This window comes from Citrus clementina, unplaced genomic scaffold, assembly GCF_000493195.1.
Source record: "Citrus clementina cultivar Clemenules unplaced genomic scaffold, Citrus_clementina_v1.0 scaffold_6, whole genome shotgun sequence".
NCBI classification, from domain to species: Eukaryota; Viridiplantae; Streptophyta; class Magnoliopsida; order Sapindales; family Rutaceae; genus Citrus; species Citrus x clementina.
The window spans coordinates 18,440,720-18,457,538 of NW_006262139.1; the positions used below are offsets into that span (position 1 = coordinate 18,440,720).

Consider the following 16,819-nt stretch of genomic DNA (forward strand, 5'->3'; position numbering starts at 1 on the left):
ATATGCTTCTTAAAAGAAGGCATCTCTCACCACATGTTTATGAGTAGTGAACTTCAATAACTCAAAAGCTCTAGGTTCTTAAACAATATTTTGCCATTTTACTTTCCCATATTTGAAAATTCAATTCTCAAAGATTCTTTAACAATGAAAACCGCGAAAAATTATTGTTGAAAACTATTACAGGTTCTCCTTACTGCAATTGTTTGTTAATTGCAGTTGAGAACAAATAATAAACTGTACAGTCAGTGGACAGCCGGTCTCTCCCTCAATTTGCACCATAAACCATTTTTGGTATGGATTGTTGCTCCAGTAACAAGTTCCACAGATTCTGGAGATCCTTTCAGCTCAATATCAAACTTCTGTAACAACATAGCTAAACCTACAGTTGACTCCATGACCGCAAATTGGTCTCCGACACATTTTCTTGGTCCCCCACCAAATCCCAAGAAAGCATAATCTGATACAATCTGGGAATTGCAATCGTAATCACAATGGGAAAGAGTGAGTAAAACATTTTGAATGCTAAACATATAGAGATTGTTAGATGGATTACCTCATTTGGGTATAATGCTCCAGGACTTCGAGATGGATCGAAACCACTCCATCCTTCAATGCCTACATCCTTCCGAGGTTTTAAGAACCTTTCGGGTTCAAATTCATGGGGCCGGTCCCAGAAGTATGGTGATCTATGAAGATTATATATCTAAGCAACGATTTTTATGGAAAGAGATCAGTTAATCGATACAAAGAAGAAGCTAGAGCAAAGAGCTTAGAGCAAAAATGTTGTAATCGAACATAATCTCATGACAAATAGAGCTAAATTTCAGGCTCAAATCTGATCCTTTGATAAGCATACCATATCGGCAAACAATGTGAACAAAATAAATAAATGAGGCAAATATAACTGCTGCTTACAGAGAGGAAGATATCGGTCCCAGCAGGAACTGGGTAACCATCTTTGTCACCCCTGTATCCTCCTGCAGAACCAAAGGCTAGTGCTTAACCCAGATATCCTAAGAAAATACTGAACATATTATCTGCCTAAGGATTGAGTGAGGCATGAGAATACCTGGTAATACATCTGGTTTGATGGTGCGTCTAATGAGCAATGGGGGTTGAGGATATAGACGAAGAGACTCTGCAACAATAAGCCTTATGTACCTAAAAACATAGGACATATGGTATATATCAAACCCCTTACCAGACGAATTAGCATTTTCAGAAAATCTACATCATCTGAAAAGAATTGGGACAAGTTAATTAATATACAATAGATGAGTCAGAATTACAATAGAAGCCTGTTCAGAAACAGTGGATGAATTTTTTTTTTTTAAGTTTTAAAAATCCAATACATAATTATGATGAAAAATGACCTTAAGAAATAAAAGTTCTAGTTCATCACACCTTGAAATATCAGGGTGGAAAGATTTCCATTACCAATGACTGGTTGGAGAGAAACAAATTAAAACCTCCTTCAATCTCTAACACAGCCCATGTCTCATAAGAATCTCATAATCCTCTGGTTTTCCCAGAACTAAGACATGAATGATTCATTTACGATTAAGGAATGTTGTTATTAATTTGCAATCAATGCATATCTTAATTTTGCTTCATAACTATGCACAGAAATGCACACAACTATAGAAAAATAAGACAAATTCATGTCACAGCTAACAATGAATAGAATAAGTTTATGAGAGAGGATGACTTCAACACCTACTCCAGTTTTTTAAGTGATTCAAAAGTTGGTTTCTTCTGTCCCAGCACTGAATCAACCTCAGCTTGAGCTTTCTTGACTTTTGAGGGATTCTGCAGCAGAGGAAATTAATGCATCAGCATGGTCAGAAGTTCTATATCTCTTCCTTTTACTATCAAGTGTGAGCATTTAGCTCACAAGGTTAGAATCTCCTTGATGAAACACATTAAAGAAGACGGTATCCAATTGGAGGAAAAAAAAAAAAAAAAAAAAAAAAGGAAGAGAAAGAAAGAAAAGAAAGGTTGTATCCTAAAGGTAGTAGTGAAGAATCATACTTGAGCCAGAAGAAAAACAGCCCAAGTAAGAACAGCAGCCGTCGTTTCATGGCCAGCAATAAGCATTGTCATCAGGTCATCCCTTAGCTGTTAAAAGAGTAAAACAAAAAAAATCTGTCAATAAAGCATGAGTTTGATCTATAATTATTCTCAATATAAGTTTAGACATGCCCGAAGAGATGCATGGGTTAAAGCATGTTCATTTTCTAACGTTTATTTACTCTCATATGCACAAGGGATACATGGGAATGGCTGAGATAAAGAAGAAGTCCTTATAATTCAGAATAATGGGTAGAACAAGCACTTATGTTTTGTCTGAGAAAGTGATTTTTTAGCCAGCAACTTTATCTCTGGAAACACTGAATTGGGTAGCCTAAAGACATCTACCTGACGGTCATCAACGTCGGCTCCTCGCATATCAACTAAAAAACGCAGGAGACTTGCATCCTGCAAACTTTATGGTTATAATGCCAGAATTTCCACAAATATATATAAACAAATAAATAATTTTGCAATAAGAAGTTAACAAGCTAATTTTTGTGAGGAAGATACTGACACACCTTGAGATTTGAGTAGTCCCTGCTCTGCAGTTTCTCAACATCGGTTTCCTGTCATGTAATGCAATCAAATCAAAGGTCTAGGCATTGGTTCCAATTATAGTATTTGGTTTCGTTATCCACATGCTACGAGAAAGGAAGCTATCTCACATTGACAAAAGAGCCAGGTAAGGCAATGGAAAGCTAAAGCAGAAACAGAATAATGCAAAAACAATTCAAGGTCCACATGAAGCTTCAGGGTACAATATGTGGCTGCTACCGTCTTAGTTTCAAGTTTCATTTACTTAAAAAGAATTGATATATGGTTCAAGAGTAAAGAAAAATAAAGAAAGAATCCAATTTTCTTTCCTTTCACATGATCTTTAAAGCTTCTTACCTGTCTAGTCTCTTTTGCATTTCTGATGAGTCCATCAAGACAGTCATTGATAATTTTAAGGTCATTCTGGAATTTCCTTTGCCTGGGAACTATCCACCTTGCCAGAGGAATTTTCCAATAAGGGATATAGAACGTTGATCTATGCTCAGCCTCAAAAAGAGTACCATACACCGCCTATAATACATTTACAGAGAGTGCTAATCAGGGATTATTTGCATCTAATGTGGCTCAAGGAAAAAGAGGAATGTAAAGTTGAGGGCAGGAAATTAAGATTAGGAGGAAAACGTTGAAATACAGTGGAAAAGTAATAAAACATCAAAGCGGAATTTTAATAACGTATTTCTTTTCCTTTCAAACCTTTATGACAGGAGACTCTTTTGTAACAGAACCAAAGTCATAGTTGAAAACACCAAGCCCAATAATATCGAGAGCCAAACTTGAAAACTCTGCTTCAAGATCCAACTCAATTGAATTCCCTCCACGTGAGTCCTCTCCTTCTAGAAGTTTCTCAAATTTCATTATTGTTCTTTCTGAACAATCCGCAAACATGTTCACCATAGCTTCCAAGTATAAGGCATGGAACCCAGGAGCAATAACTGCATATAGTGATGAAACAAAGTAAAAGCAGTAGTTATAACAACTAATAACTAAATGTGTTCGTATAGGGATATACATTTTCTTTTGTGGAACAAAAATATACATAGTTCTGCATTCCTCACCTCGTCTCCGTTGCTTCCAAGTGTCAAGGTCAGCAGGTATAAGTCCTTTTCCCATTATTGGTTCTAGAATTTCAGCAAGAACTCCCTAATTAAAATATGGCAATTTTTGTAAAATGAATAAATTAATATGCAGAAACTAGATTAAGCAATAAAATATGAAGTCAAATTAAGCAAGCTAATCCTAGAAAGTAGGGGTGGGCAAAACCGGGTTCGGGTCGGGTTCGGATCAACCCGATCGGATTTCGGGTCATTCGGGTTTAACAAAAATCAATCCGAATACAACCCGAACTCACAACCCGACCCGATCCGATCCGATTTATATTCGGATCGGGTCGGGTCGGGTTGTGAATTCAGGTTGAAATCGGGTAGGATCGGGTTGGCCAATTTCTAGGGATGGCAAAAATCCCCACGGGGATGGGTACCCTCGGGGATTTTCCCCATTCAGGGAGGGTACGGGGATAATTTTATACCCAATTTTTTTTTCGGGGAGGGGACGGGGAAAATTTTTTACCCAACTTTTTATTCGGGGAGGGGACGGGGATGAGGTGGAATCCCCATCCCCTACCCATTTCCCCATTTTAATTTTTAATTTTATTTTTATTTTTAAAATTACTAATAAATAAATAACAAAATTATAAATATTGTTAAAAATAATAAATATCAAAATAGTTGTATGTTGGGAAAGTGGTCACCCTTTGCCGGGAATTAGTTGAAGAGTATTAATTGAAATTTTCACCAACTGTTTATTGCTTTGATTATACTGGTAGTAGTTCTTCTACTAGATCTACAGGGGATTCTTATAAGAAAGCAACCAAATGGATGACAGGGTTTGATGATTATGTAAACAATGGAGATTGTGCAGTTGTTGTAGATGAATTAGATTCATATTTGGATGAGAAAGTTATATCTCAGATGGAAGATTTTAATATTTTGAGTTGGTGGAAGACAAATGCTAATAGGTATCCTACATTAGCTCGAATTGCTAGAGATATTTTGGCAATTCCAATTACAACAGTTGCTTCTGAATCAGCTTTTAACACTAGTGGTAGAGTTGTGAGCTCATACCATAACAAACTTCATCCAAGCACATTGGAGGCCTTAATGTGCTGTCAAAGTTGGTTACGAGCTTACAATAGCGGTGTGAGTTTATTTTAATATGATTAATTTAAAATCGAAAATAAAAAAATGTATTAGACTATTAATTATTCGGGGACCGGGGACCCTCGGGGATCCCCTGTTATTATTCGGGGAGGGGATGGGGATTCTCTCAAGCTATTTTGACGGGGACGGGGAGGGGACGGGGACATATGCAAAACATCGGGGATGGGTATGGGGAGATTGGTCCCCTCCCCTCCCCTCCCCATTGCCATCCCTACCAATTTCCTTGATTTTGTTACAACCATTTAAAAACACATAATTACAACAATTAAATACTAAATATTAATTGTTTAATTTAACCATATACACCATCAATTCAAATCTTTAAAAAAAAAAAGCTTAAAAAAAGTGTGAAAACTCAAGATTCAAAGTCAAAGGTGAGAAGCTCGGGTTGAAGGCTTGGAGCAGCAGAAGCACCTTGCAGCAGATCCGCGGCACTTGCAGTAGATCGGTGGCCGCGGCACTTGTAGCAGCAGACCGACGGACGCGTAGCAGCAGATCGGCGGCACTTGCAGCAAATCGGGCATGGAGACGCGCGGCAAATCGTCCATGGAGATGCGGGTGAGGCTGTGACTTCTGCGGCGGCCTCCGTTGGCGGCTTGGCGTTGGCCCAACGCCGTTGGGGGTGACTGTGTATGTGTTTTGTGTAGTGAGATTGGGGATTGAGGAGAGTTGTGAGTGTTTGTGTAAAGTAACCGTGTATTGTGAAAATGGGAATTGTGATTTGTGTGTGCGGCGTGTATGTGGCTGCTTGCTTTAGGTTTAGTTTTTTTTTTTTTTTTTTATAGCAACTCGATCGGGTTTCGGATCGGATCGAACCCGATCCGATCATAACCCGATCGGATTTCATTGTTTTGATCCGATCGGGTTTTCTTCATAACCCGATCCGATCCGAACCCGAAATTTTTCGGGTCGGATCGGATCGGATCGGGTCGGGTAATTTGCCCACCCCTACTAGAAAGGTTAAAAAATGCTAGCAAACTTACATTCTAAAATAATACCAAAACTTGCTAAGCCAACAAGTTCTAAGGTAATACCTTGTCATATGAAAATGCATTTTCTCGAAGAATATGCCTCGCAATGATGGGATCTGATACGACAACAAATGCTTTCGGCCCGAAAGCAAGTTTATATACTGAGCCATGCTGCAAAATTAACAGACATCAATACAAAGAACAAATACAGGTCTTTAGGCAATCATCAATGAAGTAAAACCAAAAAGAAGCATTTGGTTGAGACAACATTATGCAACAATTTGGCCGCAGTTGCTACAAATTAATGGCACACTATTCTAGCAAATACTCAATTGAACAGCCACTACACCCCATGACACCATCTCTTCCCTGATGAAACCTTATGTACCTAAGTACCTTCATCGCAGCCCTGAGTCAATCAACCAACAGTTGTTACAGCAAACACAAGCATTACCAATGACACATTGAAAATACAAAAACTTTTAAGTTTACATGCCGATTAAAGCATCAACGGAATTAGTGTTAAATTAACCTCTATAAACCAGTCATAGAGGGAGAAGAAGAGGGGGCGGCCAAACAAATCAGAGACGGCTCCTTCAGCTACAGGCGTTGAACCAAGATTTCCGCCACTTAACAAATTCGTAAGAAGGTTACTTGCATTGTCCAAAAGATTCCTTCTTGTTTTCGGTTCATTAGTGCCAGTGGACTGGCATCTACACGAGAACAGTTGATACTACTTCAGTACAAACACAATGATTTCAATGAATTTTCACTACAACAAAAAGAAAATAAGAAAAATGATATATTTTCTTCAAATTGGCTAAAACCTATGGTTAGTTGGCAGAAAAATTTAAAATCAGTAAATAACCGAACTTGAAGTTCAACAAGACTCAGGTTTGCTTACCAAGTTTTACAATCAACACATGTTCAAGTTTCATAAATATAGAGAAGCTAGTAAGCAAAGCATCAGAACTAAAAAAGAAAAAGAGAGGTCTTTGGTCTCCAAGAAAATTGCCAGAAAGAAAATAAAATGGCAAAGAAACTACAAGCCAGAAATTGCAAAATACTTGAGACTGAACTGCTTACAGAAAGCAAAAACTATTCACAAAAACACAATAACCAACAACTAATCCCCGTCAAACATGAAGCCTATAAACGGAAACTGAGTGAGAATTGAAGTACCTGATAGACGGAGACTCTTTTGGCTTAGAATTGACAAGATGAGTCCTTGAGTTACTACCCACAAACCCAAATTCTCTAGCATGAAAACTGCCATAACCAACTGCTGAAGAGAGATGATGATGAGAGATACAAGTTGTTGTAGTAGCCATTGCAAGCCAAAATGCATTATGGCCAGTGAGCCACACCACAGCCAAATGATAGATATAATGTGATATATTAAGATTCGAAAAAAAAAAAAAAAACCAAAACGTATGTCTCATGTAAATTATATGATATGAATTATCACTTGCTACGTGCCCACTGCCTAACCCACCTCCGTAAATTTTGGGGCAAAATGGCGAAGCACTTGAATGACAAAAGTGCTTTCCACTTCACCGTCCTATCTTTTTTTTTTTCAACGACCCACTTCCATGTTCCTGTACTTTGGATTTTGTCAGCCACGTTTGGTCATTGTTGCAAACATAGATTTTTCAATGTTAGAATTTTAGAAATATTTAAATGTCCCTCTAGTTTATTGAAGTAAAATAAAACTAACGTATTTAGTTATTTTAAAGTTTTATGATATTTTTTTATATATAAAAGATTAAAATAATTAATTTAAAATTTTCTATATCAAAAGAAATTGATTATTTATTTTTTAAGTTCGATGAAATTTCATCAATTCTCCAAAATCCTTGAAACACTAAAAAGATTACTGAAGTAATTTTCAAAATAAAAATCATGTATAAAATCAACAGCACCGGGCCACGCCCATAATTTGAATTCAAGCTGCGATTAATCCAGCCCAATCCGGAAATGGGCCTCCTGTAAAGCCCATTAACAAACGGTATTGTACCTTGTATACAGAACGCAGCTTACACGTGTAGCACAGGCGCAGCAAGTAAAAGACAAAGAAAGAAGACAGTCAATCTAAAGGTTGCCGCAAATTGAGCAAGAACAAGAAGAGTCGGCCCTCGAAAGTCGAAACCAAACAGAACATGAAAACATTTACCAGTCAAAAGCACGTGGGCGTCACGCCGTTAAATTCAATGCTCACGCTCAGTTGTTTTGTATTTCGATAGCTTTCGGTTTGTCGAGAACTGCGTCGAGAATTCGCCGCAGCATTTATTTTCTCAACGATTTCTTTAAGCCATGCCACTACTTACCAGTTACCCCATCGCCATAATGATGACTTGTTTAATCAAATCGTGCATGAAATATGTTCACATCTTGACTCAATTTTTTTTTCCCCGAAAAGATAAACTGATGAAAAATGTTCTCATTTTTATTGAACTATTTTTTTTTTCAAATCTTGATCGAGAAATTACAATGTTAATAAATAATTTTTAATATGAAAAAATAGATACATTTTGGAGATTATTTTAAATAAAAATAATTCAGTCCAAAATACTCACAGGTTGTAGTTTTTTATTACCTTTGGGACAAACTTTATTAACATAACTCATATTTTTATACTTTTGTTCGAATAATCATTTTATCACGTTAATTTATACAAGATTTGTTTGTATAAATATTCGTGCCTTAATAATTACTTTTATTATATATATATATATTTCATTCTTCTAAATTAAAACGTATGTCATTAAAATTGGATCATTAACATCTCGCTTTCAATGCAATAGACCAAATCAATTGGATTAGCCACTGCAGATAGTTTTAAATATTAGATTTTTTTTTTCTTTTGCATCCTACAAACTCTTAATCCACCAAGATCCAAGGATGTAAAATAAAATTTTAATTGTCAAATACAAGTAAACAAGTAGTGAAAAAAAAATGTGGGTGATAGCTAGTTGAGAACGCAAAATCTCTTGTGTTGAAAATAAGAAATCTAACATTTAAAATATGTTCGCTTAGGTGAGGAGGAGATTAGATTACAGTTAGACTAAATAATAAAAAAAAAAGTAGTGAGAGAATGTTACTTGTCAAATAAAAATAGTTGTTTATAAATAATAATGCTACACTTGAGAAGCACTTGGACGGCAAAATCACTTGTTCACTTATGTTTAGTTCAATCCACTAAAAATAAAAATTGAGGATAGTTGTCTCTGTTAATGAGAGTAGATCTCTTATCATTATTAACGAATATTTTTTATTTAGATTCGATAGATCCTATTATTACAACGTTGCTATTATTGTATGAATTTAGACCTTAGTAGGTCTCTTTATTATACGTGGTTATTTCTACATGAATCTAGACTCCTATTAGATTCCTTATTGTAATATAAATCGATGTTTAGTATACCCTATTCACTTATGCTATATTTTGTAACATGCGTTTACCCAATTTTGAAAGCGCAACCGTTTTAAATCCATAATTCGATAAACCTTAGCATACTTTTCTTCTATTCCTTCTCTCAATCTTTTTCTTCTCATGAAGGTACATCAACTATTATTTTAATGAAAAAAAAAAAAACTCAAAGAAAATTGGCAGCTAAAATCATCACAATCTTGAAATACTTTGTGTGGGCAAATCCCAAGAGCTAAATGGTTCTTTAATATTAATTGGAATTTGGAAAACACAAGGTGGTTTCCTCTAACTGGTTCCCCACGTTCCTTGAAGACTCCAAGTCATACAAGTCACCTACCACCAACGAGAAGTCGTATGCCGACGTGGCCACATTGGTCGATGACGTCGTCATCGCATTTTATTGAAGCTTCTGGGGAACCAGGCATGCATTAATTTAAAACATCATAAAATAAAAATAGAAGTACGGAAAATATTGTAACTCTTAGTTCAGAATCTAAATCTAAATCTAATAATTCAAGTTATATACAAGTCTCATGAAACTAAATTTAATTTAGGGTACAGTTTGGAATTGAGGTTGGATAATTGTAGTTTTTAAGATACAGCACTAAAGTAGTTGGTAAACACTAACTATTGTATTTTTGAAAACTATGTTAACATAATTTTTTTAAAATTATTATTTAAATTTTATATTTACTATATATTATTAATTTTTATTTTATAGTTAGATTTTTTCCACCACAACTGTAACTTAAAAGTTACAACACCTCAACCCCAAACATGACTTTAATTCTAATTGTTCAAATTTCAAATAGATGCATTGGGTTTTAAATATTTTTAGACTTGTTCATGAATGAAAATTATATAGGTGTGGATGTTTGTATTTTTTTAAATTAAAATTTGTACCGTCCGCTCTTGATATCAAGAATTATTGTATGAATGAGAATTATTGATTTCAATGTGCTAATTATGTAATTATTTTAAATACAAAATTTAAAAAAATAATTATTTGATTCAGAATTTAACAAAAAACTTCTGACGTATGAAGAAATAATGACTCTTTGTATCGATTATATTATTTATTATTAATTCAAATTTTAACAAATGAATGTACATCTAAAAGAGATAAAACTCTTTCCATAAATTATTATAAATATATTATGTATCAACATATAATAATACATAATAATTTTATGTGATTGGATGATCGTATGATAACGTGTTCTAGAACCAGAAGGCCTAAATATTTTCCACAACAATCGCACGTGGGCACCACGTGAGGTACCTTGCAGTGAACTTTCTTTTTCTTCTCTCCTAAAATCAACGGTCATGATTTATTCATTAGTCTACCTTTGACCACTTTGAAGCCACCACCATAAATAGCACAAGAATCCTACTCTCATTCCCCTTCCTGATAACCAAATAAACAAAAAACTCCAATATATTCACTCAGGGCCATGAGCGAAACCATGTCTAGTCCTACTGACTGGGCCAAATTCTACCAGCAAAATCTCTCGGGTGCCGACGCGGACGCCGATGCTGCCGCTGCCGCTGCCGCTTCCACGGGCATGATGCTGACATCAAACAATCTCTCAAGCCCACATGGCTCAGCTCCTAGCTCAAGCTCAAACTTAAGCCCTACTGACGGCAGAGTCTCAAAGCCACCCCATGCACGTAGACGCTCTAGGGCTTCGCGTAGAACCCCAACAACGTTACTCAACACCGACACCACCAACTTCCGAGCCATGGTTCAGCAGTTCACGGGCGGTCCCAACTCCCCTTTTGCTTCAACCCCATCTGCACATCAGAGCTTCGGTTTCGGCCTCGGTGCTGTAGGGAACCGTCAAGCTTCTCATCTTCAAAACCCTAACCAAAACCCTAGTTCAACAGTCATGCTTCCATCACCGGGTTATCGTTTACAGTATCAGCCTCAGTACCAGAGTCAGGGGTACATGATCTCAATGGGCAGCGTGAATAATAATCCTGGAGCTGCTGGAGAAGGGTTCTTCCAGAGACTTGGAGGGAATCCTCGGCCGCCGCAGCCGCCGCAGAACACGGGAGTTTCTGATGGGTTCTTAATAGAGATGAATAATGCTTCTTCTTCTTCATCAAGGGTCCCTTCAAGTTCCAATGAGAATAGGGGAAATGGATTCATATTTTGAAAGAGACGTAAAGCAGATAGAAACTTAAAAAGAAGAAGAAAAAAAAAAAGTTAGGTACTGACTTTTATTTAGGGAGAAACATTTGACTCTAATGTAAATATTTCTCTTTCTTTTTTTTTTTTTTTTTGGGATGTTTGTTTTTGTTTTCACACTTAAGTAATTTTAACAGTAACGGTAGCTCCTTTGTTGGGCTCTAATAGTCTAATTAATTTGGGGGTGGGGATTAAGTGTTTCCTATTTTTTTAATTAATTTAAGGTTTCTTTCTTCTTTTGTTTGTTTGTTTAGATGTTTTGTTGTTTCTTTTGTAAAATTCCATGGCTTAACTTTAGCCTAAAGCCTATTGTCCAATACGAGAGCGACAATTAGCAAGTATTTACTTGGCTCTCATATTTTGTAAGCTACTTCTTCAATAAAATTTTATCGCTGAAAATTTTAGACTTCATTCGATTTAATAATTTTATTGATTTGGTGTAAGAGTACATGTAAATGGTATACAACTCGCATATCATCAACTAGGGGTTAGGCTCCCTTTGGTATAATTTTTTAAATAAAACTTATTGATGTAGAGTTTTTATTAATAAAATTTTTATAAGTAGAAATTTTATCAACAAATTTTAGTTGTTTGCTTGTTAATAAAAATTTTAATTAAAAGTTATAAATATATTTTAACGGACAAAATTTTAAAACTATGTATAAAAAAATGAAATATGAATGTAAAATAAAATGTTGGGCATTTTAGACATTAAATCTAAAAAGCTCTCCAACCTCTATTTTTAAAAGGCTAATAATTTTAAGTTTTTACTATTATAGGCAAAATAAGTTATTTATGTCTCAAAAGCTCTGCTAAAATTATAAAAAAAAAATCAAACAAAAAAAAATGAAAAGAACTTATGAGATTGAATAAATATTTATGACAATCACATAAGTGATACCAAGTAGACACTAATTCTATGCTAATTAAAAACGATGCTAACTAGACTGTAATTAAGATATACAATAAATGTTAAGAAAATAAGTTTGATTTAAAATTTTCCAAATATTTGTATTAAAAAATAATCTTTGTTAAATTATTTCTAAAAATTGTTTTCATTTGTAATTTAACTTGGCCGTTAGAGTACATCGAGTTGAACCGGTCGTATTTCTAGAAGATACAAATTAAGGAAATAAATTAAAATAGAAATGCTATTACATTTGATATCTTTCTTCGAAAATAGTCTTTAAACCAAAAACGTCAAAATTTTGAATAAATAATTAGAACCAGGTAAATATACTTTTTCGATAATGACTCCTAGGTCCCTGATTTGTTTCTATTTTATCACTTACTCCTCCAATTTATTAATATTATTATTTTGACAATAAAAGATTTCATTTATATAAATTGATTCAAAGCGTAGTAGCAATAGCAGCTATAAATATTCATCCTGCCGTACAACCAAAGATGAAAAAATAAAGGCAATTTTAACCAAAGTAGAAGTAGTGATATAAAAGTTTTACTACATAAAAAACATCTATGTTCTATTTCTTTTTCTGCCAATAAGAAGATTAACTACGTCCACTGGTTGCCAGTCTACAATCAAAGAAAATAAATCAAAATCAAGTGATATACCACAACAAAGATTCATCATTGTAATACAAGCAACATCGCTCGTAAAATTTATTTTTGAATTATTTATTACTTTTTTGATATTATAATTTTCATATTTAAAATTTATTATTACAGGGATAAATGTGACTTTTAATGTACATTTCATACCTTTTAAAAAAACACATCACATTAGACCGGCAATAAGATCAATAATAATAAAAGAACTCAATAAGTGCGTTTTTTTTTTTTAAATAATTTTAATGTAGGGGTGGAATAAGTACTAAAAATAAATTAGAAACTTAATTAGAAAAAGTGAGAAATAATAAGGACCCAAGTGTTTTTCTCCCCATAATTTTACTTGTAGTCCTGTGGAGCCGATGTGGTCCATAAAAATAGAATTGAAAGGGACTGATTTGAGTGAGAAATGGGGTGGGAAGAGGGGGTGAATGTGAGCTTATCGTGGGGTCCGTTGGCGTCAAAAGAAGAAAATGCAATTCACAAAGTCAAATTTATATGCCTCAATCTTTGCTCATTTGAAATTAATTTGGTGCCTTTTGATTTTGCAGAGATTTCATCTAATCTTTAATTGGGCGGAAGAGTATAATCATTAGCTTTCCTTGAGTTTCAAAGTGTGTATTGTTTCAAGCACGTGTATGAATTTTATATACAACAATGCTGTGTAAATTTTGATCTCGTGACCCTGACTCATCAAAAATGTTGCTATTTCAGCTTCTTATGTTTTCTTTACCGACAAATTTAAAGAGTTTTCGCTCTAATGAGAACAGTTTCTTTTCCATCTTCTTTGTACCGTTTGATTAAAACTTTATTAGAGATTTTGGAATTGGAAAAGTCATTCCACCTCTATTTATTAATTAAATAAATAATTTATAATATAATTTTTTTAAAATTTTATCTGTTAAAGTAATTTTATAATTTTAAATAGAAACTCTCTTAAACTAACAATTAAACAACTAATTTATTATTATTTCTTTTTTTTTGTAAAAGTTTTACCTGTAAGAATTATATATACTAGTAGAAGATTGTGAAGGAACTCTTTTTGAAGAGTTAAACCGAAAGGAACCTCTTCCTTGAAATCGAAGAATCTCTTTTAACTTGAATTATTTTTTTAATCACTAAAAAGAACTCATTATCATTTTTCGGTCATTGTTGATGTCAATTTTGATTTCTTTGCTGTGTGGTCAAATCTTTCAGTCCCTGACTGGAAAAATTTGAGTTTTTATTCCTAAGTCCCAATAGTTGATTTTTATTACCCAGCAGCTCGCATTCAATTCCAAACATCCAGGACTAGGGAAAAAAAAAAAAAGTATATATGTATGGGTCTATATAGAGTAATTTTTTTATCTGAAATTTTAAAATGTGATAAAGTCCTAAAAAATACACAAACCCGTGTAATTTATGTGCTGTAAGTTTTAAGTTTTAAACTTTTTAAATATTATAATTTTAACATTTTCTCAAATTTTCCCGAACTTTAATCTTGGATTAAAAAAAATTATATATATGTGTGTGTATTTGTCATAAAGAAATTAATTAAAATGTATATATAAATCGTGACGTCGGTTGGATAAGTAAACATGGAAAAGGCTATAAATGGATCACTTGCATGAACAAAATCATATCTTAAATGAGGAGTCTTGATTGATTTGGATGTTTCACAAACCTAAAATCAATTACATGCCAAATAATATTTAATCATTGTACTTGAATTTTATATCGCGAGGGAGGGTTTCAAGTTCGGCGAGCTAAAAAAAAAAAAAAAAAAGGCGCCTCACTTAAAATGGGAGGTGATGGCAACGTGTTTATTGGGCCGCCATTGCTTAGACAGAATCAGGAACGATCGATGGAATTCAAATGATGCTGCCACTTCTTTCCTTCTTCCTTTTGATTATATTGTTTGTTGGTAACTTGTTATTCTCTAACACAAGGAAAAGAGAGAGGGGCCAACAAAAAAAAAAAAAAAAAAAAAAAAATTGTCAACCAACGAAAGAATCATAATATATATGCGTAATTTTTTTAATGTACGTATCATAATTCTATTGGCTTATTAAACATATTTCCAGAGTACAAACTTTTTTTTTTTTGGGTATGTTTTAAAGTGGTGCTATTTAGACGCCTATGTTAAATTTATAAATCTTTTAGGCATTAGAAAATAATTAATCCATTTTTTAGGAAAATCCACCTTAATTTGACTAATAAATTAATCTTGATTTAATTAAATATTTTTTTAATGTTTTGCATAATGGCCCCCCACCTTGAGAGCAAATCGCTTTCTATCTCTCTCGATCAGTATCTACTTCCTTGCTAAAAAACAGTATCGTAAGAATAAATCTCGATCTCTTTCTCTTCTTATTATTGTAGCCTTTTAAAAGTAGACTTGAGATCTGATCGGACATTTACTTATCGAGAAAACCTTACGTAGGTGCAGGCGCACCGCCAGTCTTTCAACAAGTTTGGTGGTCTACAATGGCGGACGCACACAATTATATCAGGGGACTTAGTTTAAAAATTTTTATTCAATTTTTTTTAATGTTCACTTGAACACATTTTAAATCTTATAAATTTAAATTTCATTACTTTTTTTTAAAACTTAAATAATAATTATAATAAATAATTTATTTCAAATGCGTGAAAGTATCATTTTTCTAAGTAATTTCCACAAAATATTTAAACTCAAATTCCATTACTTTCTTTTAAAATTTAAATGATAATTGTAATAAATTATTTATTTTAAATGCATGAAAGTATTCTTTTTCTAGGTAATTTCTACAAAATATTTAAATTTTTTAAAAATAATAATAATATGGCTATAGGGATTTGAACTAAAACTCCAACACCATAAAATAATACTCTTACTATTAAACTATAAGTCTTATATTATATAAAAAAAAAATGTATTCAATTTATTTTTATTTAACTCTTTCAGAAAGAGTTTCGGGTACATTTAAAAAAAATATTAATGGCCAAGGAGGTTAAGGCTCCTCGTGAAACTTAGTTGGGACCGTCTATGATTGATGGATGACATAAAAGAACCCACAAATTAAGTAATCTAATTTTATACATTTTTTAAATAAAAAATTTGTAGGTCCCATAGTAATATCCATTCAAGCTCTTAATAGGCCGACGCATCACCTCAACAGGTCGAAATAGTGCGTCATACATAAGTTTTTCTCCTACTTATCTAGAAAGAGTAATGATATAGCTACAAACTCTTGTACAAACTTATCTTATACAAATTGATGTGGCATTAATTCATTGGTTGAATGAAAATATAAAATAATAGAAATAAATCATGTGGGTCAAGAGATATTTAATTCAACCAATGAATTAAAGCCACATCAATTTGTATAAAATAAATTTATACAAGAATTTGTAGTTATATCATTACTCATCTAAAAAACTGCTGAGTTGGCAAGACAATCCAATAGTGCTCTATCATGCGGCGGATCTCGTTTGTAGTATTCGGTGATATTTTTAATATTAAATTTAGTGAGTCGCACCGTGTGATGCTGAACAAACTATTTACATGATTATGATTATAATTATAATGAAATGACGTTGATCCAATATATATAAGGTAGACAAACTAAACCTTTCTTCCACTATTGCATTATTGAATTGGAGTGTATTCTCAATCCACGCATACAAAATTTGCAGGTAGGTTGAAAAAGGGTAATTTGCAAGACATGCCATCAAAAATATTTCGTACACTTCAAGTGCATGCATGTTTCCGCATCCTCCTATGTCCAAATTATATAATCTCTCATCACCCCCTTTCACTTTTCTAATTATAATATCCTCCATTATCCAAAAA

At 33.6% G+C, this 16,819-nt stretch overlaps 2 protein-coding genes across 2 annotated transcripts; one reads left to right on the forward strand and one right to left on the reverse strand.

Annotated features, from left to right (window-relative positions):
- Window positions 1–98: 98 nt before the first annotated feature.
- On the reverse strand, window positions 99–7,257 carry LOC18038441 (cytochrome P450 97B2, chloroplastic). Its single transcript, XM_006429712.2, has 14 exons — window positions 6,998–7,257; window positions 6,348–6,528; window positions 5,879–5,986; window positions 3,684–3,768; window positions 3,322–3,560; window positions 2,965–3,138; window positions 2,592–2,639; window positions 2,419–2,478; window positions 2,032–2,118; window positions 1,721–1,809; window positions 1,070–1,161; window positions 916–977; window positions 554–703; window positions 99–467 (listed from the first exon to the last, which is right to left on the reverse strand). The coding sequence occupies exons 1-14, from the start codon at window positions 7,255–7,257 to the stop codon at window positions 243–245; spliced, it is 1,860 nt and encodes a 619-aa protein (XP_006429775.2). The 3' UTR covers window positions 99–242.
- A 3,383-nt stretch (window positions 7,258–10,640) lies between these two features.
- On the forward strand, window positions 10,641–11,631 carry LOC18038524 (VQ motif-containing protein 22). The gene has a single exon (XM_006429713.2). The coding sequence runs from the start codon at window positions 10,700–10,702 to the stop codon at window positions 11,402–11,404; it is 705 nt and encodes a 234-aa protein (XP_006429776.1). The 5' UTR covers window positions 10,641–10,699; the 3' UTR covers window positions 11,405–11,631.
- The last annotated feature ends 5,188 nt before the right edge of the window (window positions 11,632–16,819 follow it).